A 15,682-nucleotide genomic window follows, 5' to 3' on the forward strand; every position below is an offset into this window, starting at 1 on the left:
TCACCCTAGTTTCAACAGTGATAACATTTTGCTGTTGTTACCCCCACCACTTTTTTTTTTTTTTCTGGAGCTTTTAGTTTTTATTACTGCTTTTTAATAAAATGGTGCTCTCATTATGGAAAATATCTAACTTAGTGAGACACTTGTAACCTTTCCCCTGAGAGAGAGAGCCACTAAGTGTATTGTCTTTAAGGAAATCATCTGTGTCATTCTTTTAAATCTATTCCGTTGTATGGATAAACCACACGTAAGTTATCTAGTTCTACATTGGGGGGCATCAGTTTCTCCCTGTGAAATAATGTTGAACTAACATCCTCGGATACATACATACTTGAACAAGTATTTCTTCCAGGGTAGGTTCTACAGTAGCAATTGCTGTGTCAAAGGGTATGAATGTCATACGGATTTAATACATGTTGTCAAATTGCACTCCGAATGACCGTCCCAGTGTACATTTGCAGCAGTGGCAAATGGGAATGCGTAGGAGCATTTTCCTTTTAAAAAATTTTTTAACGTTTATTTTTCAGAGGGGAGAGAGTGCGCGCATGAGCAGGGGAAGGGCAGAGAGAGGGAGACAGAGGATCCGAAGCCAACAGCACAGAGCCCAATGGGGGGCTCAAACGCGTGAACCGTGAGATCGTGACCTGAGCCAAAGTTGAATGCTTAACCGGCTGAGCCACCCAGGCGCCCCCCATGTTTCTTTTTTTTTTTTTTAAAGTAGATTCCGTGCCCATCGTGAGCCCAATGTGGGGCTTGAACTCATGACCCCGAGATCACAAGTGGGACGCTTAACCGACTGAGCCCTGAGCCACCCCAGCACCCCCCACTTTTTTTTTCCAGGAGCATTTTAAAGTAATCCCAGGCCTCTTCCCATTTCACCTGGCAACACTACAGTATTTCTTGTTAACAAGTAAGGACTTTGTTCCTTTGTAAACGCATAATTTCTGAAAAACACCACTTCTAAAAAAAAAAAAGAGTGTCTTTTGTTGTTGGTTTTGAACAAACCAGAATTCACACAGGCATTACGAAGAGAGGCATTGAGGATGGCCTTCTTTGGAGTTGTGCTGTTTTAAAAGCCTGCTCTGTGCTTGGGTAGGTTTGGGACCCAGAGGGGACAGACAGGCTTCTTTTGGCCCAGGTCTGTTGAATAGGTTTCTGGTCTGTTTGCTTCCGGTCAGCTCCACACTGAAGGTTCTTTGCGAGACGTAGTTCCAAAGCTTGCCCTATTTCTTCTTGGCCCCACTTTCTGCATCTCTGCCTCCGTCTCCGGGACCTCCCTCGAGGCTCTCTGAAACCAGGGCCCGGCTGAGATGTCAGCGCAAGGAAGAACCATTTGTGTGGCCGGGCAGTCTCAACATGGCTGTACAATGTTATTCTCCTATTATTTGGGCTGCAGAAGCTTTTCATCCCAGTTAGACTTTTCCTTTCTGGGTTTTTCTCATTCCTTCCATTGCTTCTTGAAAAGTAGCGTTTCTCTCCTGAGCTCATTGTTGTCTGGGAGGAATGTGCTCAGGCGGTCAGTGGTATCCAGCACAGCCCACAGCCCTGCCCCTTCCACCTTCCAGAGGCCTGCGGGCCCGGGGGACCCTGCTCTGGCGCCAGGCTCTCCAGCGCCCCAGCCTGCTGCCTGCCGCCGGACTGCATTTCGTTTTTAGATTTTTGTTCCCAGCAGCACCTCATCTCAAGATCCTTATTTCTGCGTCTGTCAGAGTTCAGCCAGGAAAACAGAAACTGTTCTGGGTCTTTCAGATGCTGTGGGATTTTACATAGTGCATCAGAGGCTGTGCCGAGGTGATGGCGGGTGGCAGGGGGCTGCCGGGCCCGGGAAGCTGCTGTCAGATTTCAGGAAATCGGGCCGCGCCGCAGATCAGCTGGGCCTCCTGTGGGCTGGGAGGCTGATTTTCAGGAGGATGCTCGGAGGCTGCCCAGAGCCCGCCCGCACCCGTGCCCAGGTGCACCTGCTGGAGAGCCCGCCTCCGCTGCTCCGGCTGTCTGTCTGTCCGTCCGGTTCTTGCAGGGTGGCCCGGCGTCTCGCCACGGGCTCCAGCGTACAGGGGCAGTGGTACTCGGGGCCCACACGTAGCCTAGCTTCTTTTTTGTTTCTCAGCATGAGAAAATCCTGTTTATTCTCGTCCCCCGTTTTATTGAGAAAGAATTGGCACACAGCTTAAGGCGCACAGCACAGTGGTTTGATTTGCGGATGTTGTGAAATGATTACCGTGATGAGTTCAGCTAACATCCATCTTCTCGTATAGATACGATAAAAAGAGAAAGGGAAACAGCTTTCTCCTTGTGACCAGGACTCTCCGGACCTAATCTCTTAACGACTCTCCTGTGTGGCGGACGGCAGTGTTGGCCGTAGTCAGTGATCGTGTCACATGTTCCGTCCCTGGCACCTGTTTATCTCGTAACTGGACGTTTTCACCTCTTGGTCGTCGTCTCCAGTCCCCGCCCCTGCCGGCTTCCCTGGAACCGAGGGGAGCACTGAGCGCTGGACACCATGAAAGAACCGTGCTCAGCCTGTCGGTGTCGGGTTATCGTGTGGGTTAAAAAGAAAAAAGACCGCCGTCTGGAAGTTGAGTACACAATACATGCATAAATACATTTTCTTTGTGTGATTCTTTTTATTTGTAGACTATAAAGCAATTGGCAAAATAGGAGAGGGAACGTTTTCCGAAGTTACGAAGCTGCAAAGCCTGAGAGACGGAAGCTACTACGCGTGTAAGCAAATGAAACGGCGCTTTGAAAGGTAGGCGGTCAGAGACCTGTTTAAGACTAAATACAGCTCTGGGTTCCGCAGTGGGGGGCTGGTACTCACGCAGTGACAGGTAAGAGACGATCAGCTTTCTTTGGGCAGAGGATTATGGGCTAACTTGAGGTTTGTGACACTAGGTTTTATTCGTGTCCGGCCTTGCTGTAACACCAGTGACCAGGGGTCACAGAACATTTAAACTGTAAAAGCGTGCCTCACTTTCAACAGCCTCTGTGTTCCTGAAAGTCGTATGTTGGACTTTTATAAATGAAACCCGTCTCGACATCGTAGAGGCACTTGTGGTTTGATTAGTCCTGAGTTCGTTAACCTATTGAGAAACAATTTCCAGATCGGGTTGGGGAACTCTGTTCCCTGACACTGATCCATTGCTGTTCGTGGAGAGGGGAGCTGGCTTGTTCTGGGTTCATCACTTGGGGGGCTGCTGTGGCTTTGCCCTCAGAGCGGTCTCTCGAATCCCTCAAGTTTGCAGCTTCTAACGGGTCAGACGCCAGGCGTGATTAGGAAGCTCTGTTGGGACAGTGAAGCCGATGCCGGCCTCACTGCAGCTGTGGAACTTTCAGTGGAGAGGTTCGAAGCTCAGCCTTTTTTTTTTTTTTTTTAATATATCAAAGAAATCGAAGTCTCTAAATATTAAAAGCAAGTTGAAAAGGGGCGCCTGGGTGGCTCAGTCGGTTGCACGTCCAACTTCGGCTCAGGTCGTGATCTCGCAGTCCGTGAGCTCGAGCCCCATGTCGGGCTCTGTGCTGACGGCTCCGAGCCTGGAGCCTGTTTCAGATTCTGTGTCTGCCCCTCCCCTGCTCATGCTCTCTCTCTGCCCTAAAAACAAATATAAAAACATTAAAAATTTTTTTAAATAAATAAAAGCAAGATGTAAAAAAAGAGTCCTTCCCCCACATTGACACAGAGCCTTCTGAAGTGTTTCAGGGTATCGACCTTGATTTCGAACTCTTGGCATAAAAAATTACTTCTCAGATCAGAAAGGAGTACAGGGCAGTTCGCCATGTCAGAAGGTCTGAGAACAGTATTGTGATCTTCACGACATCCGCACGGGGCGTGTGGGACCGTCCCTGGTTTGCGAGCACACGAGGAGAGGTGCTTAGAGATCGGAAGTAGCTTGACAGCTGTCACTCTAGGTCACTAGGTGGGCAGAGGCATATTTGAATCCAGATCTTACGAAACCAAACTCTTACTCCTCCCCTGCCCGAAGCGTGCGGTCATTCACCCGCCGCTGTTGAGACTCTGAAGTCACTGGGTCTCCAGCCCTTCCTCTGTGTGTTCCGCATCCTCTGGGTCTCTTGATCTTTTCCGTCTTTACCTGTGAACGACTCGTGATGGGAATTTGACGTGCAGCGTACTGATTATCCCATATGTAAAGAGCAGACTTCCTTAAACAGCCAGCTTTCAGAGATGCCACAAACACAGAGTAGCAGAGAAAGGACTTTGAGCCGCGGGACGTGACACGTGCACCTTAGGAGAGGCCTGGAGTCCCCATCGGGTTCCGCTGTCAGGCTCGGGGTGGATGTGTACTTGCAACAGGGCTCGCTCGCCCCTGTCTTGTGAGGAGGTAGATGTGAAACGTGGACCAGACAGACAGCCTGCTGACCTGAGGCCTTCCTGCGACCGTTGCTGCGTCGGGGTGACGTGCTGGCCTGCTTACTCTGCCGAGCTGGCCGTCAAGAGGAATCACACCCCGTCACGGGTGTGCCTTCAGGAGAGTCGAGAGATCTCTGTAACGCATCATAGAAAGGTTGCATCAAAGAACAGGGACGTGGTTTCCTGGCGGTGAAGCGCAGTCCGGATCCACCACCTACCAGGTCCCTGGCACACCGAGTGCCTCATCCACTGAACCTTGGCTTCCTTGTCGTGAGGTGCTTGACGACTAAATGAGGGAATGAAGGGAAAGTTGGGAGCAAAGCAGGGGCACACGGCAAATGTGCGATAGATGGTAGCCTTCCTTACTGTATGTGCGGTCATTTGTTGGATTTCAGAAACAATTAATGCTCTTTGTCTTAACTTTAAAAGTGGTTGATGGGGCACCTGGGTGGCTCAGTCGGTTGAGTGCCCGACTTCGGCTCGGGTCACGATCTCACGGTTGGTGAGTTCGAGCTCCACGTCGGGCTCGCTGCTGTCAGCACGGAGCCCGCTTTGGATCCTCTGTCTCCCTCTCTCTCTGCCCCTCCCCCACTTGCGCTCTCTCACAAGTAAATAAAACATTTAAAAAAATTAAGAAAATAAAAGTGGTTGATTGGAACATATATTGTTCTTTTAAAAACTCATAAAAGTAAAGGTTTTTTAATACAATACCTCTGAGTCAGTGTTACTTTTTAAATTTTGTTTTGTTTTACTTATTTGTTTGTTTAGTAATCTTTACACTTAATGAGGGGCTTGAACTCACAAACCCAAGATCAAGAGTCCTATGCTCCACTGACCGAGCCAACCAGGCACCCCGGAGTTACTTTCTGTAAAGTTTGTGCATGTATAGGGGATTACGAACAGGCTTTAGTGTATTATTTTTTTAAATATTTATTTATTTTGAAAGGGAGGGTGGGGAAGCATGAGCGGGGAAGGGGCAGAGAGACAGGGAGTCAGCGAATCCCAAGCAGGCTCCACACTGTCAGCACAGACCCTGACGGGGCTCGATCGCACGAACCATGAGGTCATGACCTGGGGAACAGGCTTTAGTTTCTGTTGTAGAAATAACAATTTCACATATTGGCTTTACTTAAAAGGAAGTACATTTACTCCGGCTAGTGGTATTTTGTCGCTGTTTGATGTACGGAATCCGTGATAGAGTCTCAGGCTAGTTTTGATAGGTATCTGCCAGCCTGTGTAATCCAAACCTAAGAGGAAGTGGACTCTGGGTTTATTCACGTGAGTTCTGATTTGCTCTTGATACATAGGTTCAAACCTATAGGAGATTATAATCCAATACTGTCATTATTTATCTAATAATTGTTCCTGCTTAGATTCTTCCAGCTGTGGCTCTGGGGAGCTCCTTCAGGTTGGCGCCTATGTTCTTTTGACATGCCCCATCCTTTTTATCTTTTCTTCAGATCCTGAAGGCTCATCTTGTATTTTTCCTCCCCTAGAATCATCCATTTCTCCAAGGAGCCTTGGTTCCTTTCATTGGAGAAAGGTATTTAGAAAACGAGATCTTGGCACCAGGGGTGCTCATTCCTACTGGGAAGTCAGTCCCTCTAGACTCAGCAGACAGACCTAGTATGTGCGTGTATGATCCATATGTACACACATCTCTCTTTTTCTCTCTCCACCCTCTCATCTGTCTTGTCGGGTAAGCATGAGTCCATACCGATAAATAAATGAGTGAATAAATAAATTGGGATGAGGGGACAATTCTTTTTTTTTTTTTTTAATTTTTTTTAACGTTTATTTATTTTTGAGACAGAGAGAGACAGAGCATGAATGGGGGAGGGTCAGAGAGAGGGAGACACAGAATCTGAAACAGGCTCCAGGCTCTGAGCTGTCAGCACAGAGCCCGACGCGGGGCTGGAACTCACGGAGTGTGAGATCATGACCTGAGCCAAAGTCGGCCGCTTAACCGACTGAGCCACCCAGGCACCCCGGGACAATTCTTCATAGAAGGATTCCAGTTAATAAATATAGAAGGAATGAGGGAAATAGAAAATCCTCATTAGAATAACAGTGGTAATTTCTACAGGCAACATAAACTGAGGAACCCTGAAATTAGTAGGTGAAGCTTGGAAGAGAACAGGGTTTCTGCAGATCCTCCAGTGGTTCCCCCTAACTATTAATTAATGTGGTGGTTCTAGCATATGTCCATACGTTGTTTGATATCCCTTCCTTCAGGAGGTGGGGCTTACTCTCCTTGCCTTTGAGTGTGGGCTGCACTTGTTCCTAAAGTATAGAAAATAGGAAGGGAAAGTTAGTAACTTTACAGTGAAAAACCCGGAAGATACCACCTTCACTAAATGATTAACACCATCAGTAATAAGCCATATAGATGTCATGTACTTCCTGATACAATGGGATTGAAAAAGCACACATATCACCTCCATCGTGTTCTTTCCTGAAGATCCATAATCTCCGCTTACTTATGAGAATATATCAGCCCAGCCCAAATTAAGGGGCATTCTGCAGAATACCTGCTTGCTACTCCTTAAAACTGTGAAGGTAATGAAAAACAAAGACACGAACCGTCACAGACTGGAGGGTGAGTAAGGGAACATGACATCTTAATTGCAGTGAGGTATCCTTCACCCTGGGAGAGAAAAAGACATTCCCGGGGAAACTGGGGAAATCCAAATAAAGTGTCTAATTAATAGAATTGTACCAATGTTAATTTTTTAGTTTTGATAAATGTTGTGTAAGGTGTTAACATGAAAAGAAGCTGGGTTACAATAGAGACCTGTACTATCTTGATAACCCTTGTTAGTCTAAAATGATTTGAGGAAGCCCAGGTGGCTCTGTCAGTTAAGCATCTGACTTGATATTGGCTCAGGTCATGATCTCACGCTTCATGGGATTGAGTCCTACATTGGGCTCGTCGCTGAACACGAAGCCTGCTTGGGATTCTCTCCCTCTCTGCCCTTCCCCCACTTGCACGTGCACTCTCTCTTTCTCTCTCTCTCAAAACAAATAAATAAACTTAATAAAATGATTATGGGGCACCTGGGTGGCTCGGTGGGTTGAGCTTCCAACTTTGGCTCAGGTCGTGATCTCACAGTTCATGGGTTCGAGCCCCACATCAGGATCTATGCTGACAGCTCAGAGCCTGGAACCTGCTTCGGATTCTGTGTCTCCCTCTCTCTCTGCCCCTCCCTCGCTCACACTCTGTTTCCCTCTCAAAAGTAAAATAAAACATTTAAAAAATGAAGCAAAAAATCAAACAAAAATAACCAAAAGTGACCTGGAATGACTCCTATTGTTCCTAAGCTCCCTCCATTCTTATTTCTGAGCTATAGGAAGAAATGACTCCATAGTTTCTAGAAGAAAGACAACTGCTTTTGGGGTCATTTCTAGGAAGGAGATTGCTAATAATTTGTTGGATGTTCCAGGGTTGCTGATACTCAGTCCACAAGTTTAATGTTGTTCTTCTGTTTTTTAACCATGAAAATCATATTTCTAGCTTTTGGAGTTCTGGAATATCTATCACCATTATTAAACAGTTTAATCTTATTCAGTTGAAGAATAATTTTAGGTTCTTTAACATCCATTTCTGCTCATGTATCACTGTCTAAGTAAATCCTCAAAGTCACCTTGCACAGTCATGTGGGTGGCATGAGAAACGAGAAGCGGTAACAGGAAAATCACGCTGAGTCACACGGGCAGAGTGAGGCTGGTATTTGGAGCTGCTGACTCCCACCTCTTCCAAGTTTTACTTCCTTTAGTTTCCTTTCCCTCTTACTGAAATAGAAACGGACAGCGTTTGCATTAATAGTGGCTAGTGTGAAGTGCAGGTAAGGTCACACAAGCCGGTTCTTTAGTGCTGTGGCAGGAAGGGTCCTTTCGGCTCATGAGGACGGTTTTCCTCCAGAGTCACTCAAAGCCTCGGTTCGGGGATAGCGGGTTACTGGCCGGAGGCCTGCGGCGCGGCCCAGGCCTCCCGATCCCTGTTTTTGTCTGTCTTCCCAGTGGTCCCCACCTGCACTCACAAGCACAACAGTTCATTAGAGCCCTCCCCCACCCCCCACCCCCACCCCCACCTCCACTTTCTTTTTCTTTTTCTTTTTCTTTTTGCTACGATTGTACTCTGTATTCTGCGCATAGAAACACTAAAGAAATGGAATGAGTCTCTTTTAAAAAGAAATTCCATCTCGAACACTGTAGCTCTTGCTTTGTATCCTGAAGGAGTAAGACTGACACATACGTGCTACTCGTGGTCAGCACAGGGTCAGGGCCCAGGCTCTGAAGGTAGAACAGCTCTTCCACTGTTAGTTCTGTGACCTGGGACGGTTCCTCTCTCCCTCGGTGCCTCAGTTGCTTTGTAGCTACCAGGTAGATGCCTCCCCGGGCTCGACCTCACGGGAGCCTCGTGAGGGTTGACCTGAGGCAGGTGGGCACCCCGCACAGTGCTGGTGCTGCGATCCAGCCGTCGACCAACCTGCCATACGACAGTGCGGGTGAGCGGGGCTTGAAACCTTCTGAAAACCGAAGTGGGGTGCTAACGGCAATCGTGATGAAGAGGACAGCGGCTGGTCACCACGTGTCTGGCGCCATGCCCAGCCCTGGGTGAGCTGTGGACGTGCGGCATTTAATCCTCGCGGCAGCCCTGCGAGAAAGATGCTGTCGTTGCTTCTTTCAGACGAGGGAAGCGCGGCTGGAGAGCCGAGTTCTCTCACCTGCCCGGTTTACCCAGCTGGCCAGCAGTAGGGCCCAGCGTGGGACCCGGGTCTGTGCAGGGCCAAGGCCTGCGTTCTCTCCAGGGCTCTTGACCGCGGCGGAATGCCGTGCGGCCGTCCGGTCTTGACTTAGTACGTGGTTTTTCTCAAGTCCCATCACTGCCTGGTCTTCAAATTACTTTTACCAAAATAAAGTCTGCTTTGTGAGGTTATAAATAAAGGCAAAGGCAAGCAATCCATGAGTCACTTTAAGAGCTCTTAGTTAATAATATAATCATAGAAAATCTTAACAAAGTAAACGGAACAGTGTGATGAGCCCCAGGTACCCAGCAGCCGGAATCAACGGGCCTGTGATTTTGATTTGTGTGCACGTTTACCCGGTCCTTCCCCACTTGCTTGTTAGCATATGGGGCTTTTTCTTGAAAGGCAAAGTTTGCATCCATTACAACGCACATTTCTTTACTGTCTAATACTCTGGAAAACAGATGTTCTCGTGTAATTAAAAGATAGAACACTTCTGTCACCTAGGAAGCTCCTTTGTGACAGTTCTCCACCCCCATCCCAGGCTGCCACTATTGCGGGTTTTTTCCTTTGTCCTCTTGTAGAAATTTGTATTAAATGGGATCTTGAATGTGGTCCCGAGACCAGCTCTGTCGGGTCAGCGTGGACTCTCGAAGGTTCATCTGCACTGTTGCACGCACTGTCGATACCTTTTTACGGCTGAGCCGCATGCACTGTGACCTCAGCACCCTCTGCGTGTCCGTTGTCCCGGTGACGGGCTTTGCTGTCATTTTGGTTTGGGGCTGCTGGTGGTAAAGCTGCTGTGAGAACTCATGCACAAGCCTGCCTGGGATGTGTGTCTTCATTCTCAGGCAATCGCCTAGAACAGCATCTCTGGATCAGAGGGTGGGTGTATGTTTAAAAGAATCTGCCAAGCCTTTTCTCGAAGTGATTACACCTGTTTGCATCCCCACCAGCAGGGAAGGAGAGTTCCAGGTGCTCTGTACCCCCACCAGCGTGCGGCGGCGTCTGTGTTAAGTTGTAGCCGTCCTGGTGAGCGCCGTGGCCTCTTCCTGTGGTTAGTTTGCTCTTCCCTGACAGCCGGTGGCGAAGAATGCTGACTCGTGTGCTTATCGGCCATTCGTGTACTTTCTTTCGCGAAACGTGTCAGAGTATTTCTTTCCTAAACATTTGAAATCATTCACCTGTGAAATCTCTGGGCCTAGAAGGTTTCTTCGTGGGGAGGCCCCCCCCTCCCCCCACCCCGGCCCCATAACGTTGGTCACAGCGTCACTTGTAGTGGCGACGAGCTGGAAACGGAACGAAGGAGTGGGGCCGGGTGGGGCGTCATGGTACGCACCGTGGGATGTTCAAGAATCAGAACGATGCCAAATGATACAGGGTCCTCGTAGGTTTTTTTAAAGCTCCATTGAGATGTAATTTACATTTCATCAAATCCACCCATGGTAGGAGCAGTTTAGGAAATTTATGCAGGTGTCCAGCTGCCGCCACGATCCCATCTAAGAGCACTTCCGTCAGCCGTGAGGAGGCCCTTGCTAACAAATTCCATTTCTTTGGGAAACACGCGGCTATTTTGGTTTTCAGGTTTGTGTCACATTTGGTAATTGTGTTTCTCAAGGACTTTGTCTATTTAAGTTGTCATACTTCTTGGCATACAGTTGTTCGTGTTACCCCCTTTCGGCTTTTTAACATCTAACTATAGTCATATCGTCTCTTTCACTCCTGATATCGGTTGGCAGTGTTGGTGTTTTATGTCATTTTTTCCTCCATTGGTCTTGCCAGGGGTTTATCAGTTTTATGAATCTTTTCAAAGAATCGTTGTTAATTTCCTCTGTTGTTTGTTTGTTTTCTGTGCCATTGATTTCTGTTCTTCCATTATTGCTTTTCTTCTACTTTGGTTTAATTTAGTGTTCTTATTCTGCTGTCTAAAGGTGAAAACTTAGATAATTGGTTTGTAACTATTTCTTCCTTTCCAACATAAGCATTTAAAGCCATAAATACACTTCTAAGCCCTGTTTTCCTGCATCCTATACATTTTGATATGTCGTGCTTTCTTGTTGCTTGGCTTAAATGTTTTCTAACTTCCCTTGTGATTTCTTCTTTACCCGTGGTTTATTTACAAGTGTGTTGCTTAATTTGCAGGTGTTTGGGATTTTTCTAGCTAACTTACTATCATTGATTTCTAATTTATGCCCATTGTAGTCAGAGAACAACATGTTCTGGAAGTCTTCGTATTTGGAAATTTATCGAGATTTATCTTTGGGTCCAGATATTCATCTGAGTGGAGAGCATATTCTAGCTCCAGGTGTTAAGTAATAGGTGTTATGTAAAAGCTCGTTAGGTCAAGGTGGTTAACAGTGCTGTTAGGATCTTGGATCTCTTTACTGGTTTTCTGAATGACTGTTGTGTCATTCAGTTGTGTCTCAGTTGTATAGAGAGTATGGAAACTTCCAACCCTTTCTTCTTTCTTCTGTCAGTTTTCACTTGTGTATTGAAGCTTTCTTACTTAGCACACACACGTTTGTAACTGTCATGCCTTTTTGATGTGTTGTCCCATCACTATGAAAGCATTATAGATAGTAATAATCTTTATTTAGGGGCACCTGGGTGACTCATTCGGTGAAGCGTCTGACTTCAGCCCAGGTCATGATCTCGTGGTTCGTGAGTTCGAGCCCCACATCCGGCTCTGTGCTGACGGCTCAGAGCCTGGAGCCTGCTTCCGATTCTGTGTCTTCCTCTCTCTCTGCCCCTCCCCCATTCATGCTCTGTCTCAAAAATAAACGCTAAAAAAAATTAAAGAAGTAATCTTTGTTTTTAAGTCTAGTTTGTCTAATATTAATATACCCACTTCTTCCCCTTCAGCTTAGGGACTTTCTTCCTGCAGACTGGATTGGTTAGATAAACTTTTCTGTAAAACCCTTCCAATAAAATGAAGTGTTGACATTGTAAAATTAATATTTTTTATTCTTTAAAGACTTGGACCCGGTAATATAATTTTTCCAGTTGCGGAAAAACGCACGTACGGGGGATCTTGTCTCTTCCTTTTGGAGCAGAGGCTGCCTGCGTTCCTCTGTGTCCAGTTCCGCGATCGCTTCGGTCTCCAGCAGGACAGTGAAAACGAACAAAACCCTGAATGTCACCTGACCACAAAATTCGAAGCAACTTCAAGGCGCAGAAAAGTGGTTAATTCCAGTTGTTAGATATTTTTCATGATTTTTAAAAGAACAGGGTTTATTTGTATTTTATTAAAACGAAATAGGGGCGCCTGGGTGGCGCAGTCGGTTGAGCGTCCGACTTCAGCCAGGTCACGATCTCGCGGTCCGTGAGTTCGAGCCCCACGTCAGGCTCTGGGCTGATGGCTCAGAGCCTGGAGCCTGTTTCCGATTCTGTGTCTCCCTCTCTCTCTGCCCCTCCCCCGTTCATGCTCTGTCTCTCTCTGTCCGAAAAATAAATAAATGTTGAAAAAAAAAAAATTTAAAACGAAATATTGTTGGGGCACCTGGGTGGCTCAGTCAGTTGAGTGTCTGACTCTTGATTTCAGCTCAGGCCATGGTCCCAGGATCGTGGGATCAAGCCCTGTGTTGGGCTCTGCTCTGAGTGTGGAGCCTGCTTGAGATATTCTCTCTCTCTCTCTCTCTCCCCCCCCACTTTTCCCCCCTCCCCCCAATAAAATTTAATAAAATGTTATTTGAACAAAGCTAGTGATACTTAGATGAAAATGTCTTTTTAAATGTATTAGTTCATTATTTCTGAGAGAAATGTCTGTGGAGACACGAAAGAATTATGTCTGCAATAAGCAATAATGTGTTTCAGGGTATGATAACAGGTTTTCATATTAAAGCTGAGCAGAGTGGATACTTGTTCGTCTCAATGACCAGGCTGTTTGACCCTCCAGTTCGGAAAACTTATTTTTTTCCTATAGGGTGTTCGGAAATCAGAGCTGTTGCCGGCTCCACTGGTCTCTCGCTCTTTCCACCAAGGCAGGGTTTCCCAGCCTTGGTACTGCTGACATTCGGGCCCAGGTTATTACTTATTGTGGGGCCTGTCCTGGGCCCTGTGGGATACTGAGCATCAACCCCGGCTGCTGCCCCTGAATGCCAAATGGAACAGTATGTTACAGAACCTGTGACAGCTAACGGCGTCCCAGACATTGTCAAACATCCCCTGGGGGGCAAGGTCCCTCCCCCATGAGAGCCACTGACCTACGGCATGCCAGGGGTAGAGGCATGACAGGCACAGGCACCGGGTGGAGGTGGGGTCTCCAGCAACCTAGCCCTGAGTCAGGAGACCCCCCCACAAGGTGCGGGACCTTGAAGAGGGGCTCAGTGGTCTCCTCCAGTGCAGACCCCAGGGAGACGGATTAAAAGAGGCTCTTCCATCGGTTGCCCATGTGCCCCCACAAGAGTGTTTCACTTGATCTTTCTTTCTTCCTTCCTATTGCCTGATTGGTATCTTTGTTCACCTCCCCTGTCCGAAGGAAAAAAGGTATTCCTGTCATGCCACTCAAAGGATGGTCTGGAGCGGTGTGTTCTCTGGAACCCTCGTTCTAAGGGTTGGTGACTAGATAGTTTGTAAGAAGTGATCCTAGGGCAAAAAAGTTTGGGAAATGTTGGTTTCAATAAAGGTAAACTTCTATGGGATTTTTTAATGTATATTTATTTTTGAGAGAGAGAGAGAGAGAGTGAGCAAGCATGAGTGGGGGAGGGGCAGAGAGAGAGGGAGACACAGAAACCGAAGCAGGTGCCAGGCTCCGAGCTGTCAGTGCAGAGCCCGACGCGGGGCTCGACCTTACAAACCGCGAGATCGTGACCTGAGCTGAAGTCGAACACAAACCGACTGAGCCTCCCAGGCGCCCCCATTTGTAGGGTTTTTGAAAACTTTTCAACAGTAAAATTAGCAGTAGTTTATGGCTTTCCAAAAGGAGCTGGAGTGGGCCTATCTCAAACTTTCTGAGCGTGAAGTTTCTTGAAAAAGCATTTTCTAGAGGAAGAATGTTCTATGGGACATATTTGGGAAGCATTGTTCTAAAGGCATCTAGGGGAGGCCGTGATGCTGGCGAGGAGCAGGTGGTGGGGTAGGCACTAAGCTGACAGAGTGAGTGGAGAGCATCATGATCTGGTCTCTGCACATGCCAGGCCGAACACGGTGGTCACGAGAACAGCGAAAGACTCCTATTCTGGGTAGTAACCGGCTATCCTGAGCCTCTTGAGTGCTGACCCTTCCCACCTCCACCCTACACCTGGCCCTTGGCCGGCACTCCCCAGACCTCTCCTCTCCCCAGAGCTAAAAGGTTAGTACCTGGTTCAACAGGGGCCCCCTCCGTAGGACCTTGTTCCAGCACGGTGGGCTCTGTCTTTTCTGGTTGGTTGTTGACTGATGCACAAGTTGCTAACATTTGGCATATGTCGTCCTGGGTGTGAGGGAAGCACCAGGGGAAAGTAAATGAAAAAGAGTCTAAAACTTGTAGTCAGAAACATCCTTACACTCAGACTATTCAGGCTTTTCTCATATACCAGGCTCCCATTTGTTGGCTGGCACGAGACTTAACATATTCACACTGATTTAAGACAGTAATAATACACTATTGGGTATAACTGCCCTTTGAAGAACCAGACAAAATGCTGAGCTTTACACTGTATATTAAAAGTTGGCAGAACAGAGTTCTGGCAGTTCAAAGGAAGAAGACTATTCCCACAGTTCCTTTCAGAGCCGAGGCCATGGAAGTCTCTTGGTGGATCTAGTCATTTGATTGGACGTGACTACGACCACGACCGTGACCGTGGGCCCGTCCAGGGGGGGTTATCTCTTGGAAGCGGTCTCTGGAGTGTGGTGACAGCCCGCCCATCCCCATCTGCTTCCGTCCCACTCACATCGGCGAGGTTTGGGATGTAAACGGCGTCTGGCAGACCCGTCTTCGTAAAGAAGAGCTGGCGGTAGGTAAGTCACACCTGCCGAGGGAACGCCAGCCGCCAGCTGAACGAAAGTGAGAAAATGTACAGCTTTCATGAAAGATAAGGAAGATTAGCGTGTTCATGGAAATTTGAGATGGGTATTTTCAGGGGGTATTTCTGTTGCTCAATTGGTTAGTTCCCATAAACTGATTAATAGGAAATTCTAATGTTTGTTTCCATGTTTACTAATTATAAAAGAAACCACTAAGGTATTCTTTCAGGAGCTTCGATGGGAAAAATTTGAGTAAATGTCCAAAGCCGTAAGAACCTTGATTTTTATCAGATGATGCAGAACGAGACATGTTGAACGTCACCTGCTGGCGGGAGAAATGAGTCGATGAACTTGCTTGAAATATGTGTGAGGTTCTCAGTTGTGATCATGGGTAATAAATAATGATTGAATCACCCTAATCTGAGGCTGACTTGAATTATGAATTAGTTATTTATTTTTACCCACGCAATAGTATCGAGCAAGTGAACAGTCTACGGGAGATACAAGCACTGAGGCGCCTGAACCCACACCCGAACATCCTCACGTTGCACGAAGTGGTTTTGTAAGTATTCCTGGGGCTTTACAATGATCTGCATTTGATGACAATGATCAAATCTCTTTTTAA

General features: G+C 47.2%; 1 protein-coding gene across 2 annotated transcripts in view; it reads left to right on the top strand.

Moving 5' to 3' along the window:
- The window catches only part of MOK (MOK protein kinase), a 71,468-nt gene that overhangs the window by 20,901 nt on the left and 34,885 nt on the right, over positions 1 to 15,682 (top strand). For both annotated transcript variants that reach the window (XM_086708781.1, XM_086708780.1), the window contains exon 2: positions 15,530 to 15,619. In XM_086708781.1, the coding sequence (XP_086564907.1) occupies positions 15,530 to 15,619 (90 nt within the window). The remainder of the gene's footprint in view (positions 1 to 15,529; positions 15,620 to 15,682) is intronic.

Source organism: Puma concolor, chromosome B3, assembly GCF_028749965.1.
Source record: "Puma concolor isolate L17-30 chromosome B3, mPumCon1.1.hap2, whole genome shotgun sequence".
Taxonomy (NCBI): Eukaryota; Metazoa; Chordata; class Mammalia; order Carnivora; family Felidae; genus Puma; species Puma concolor.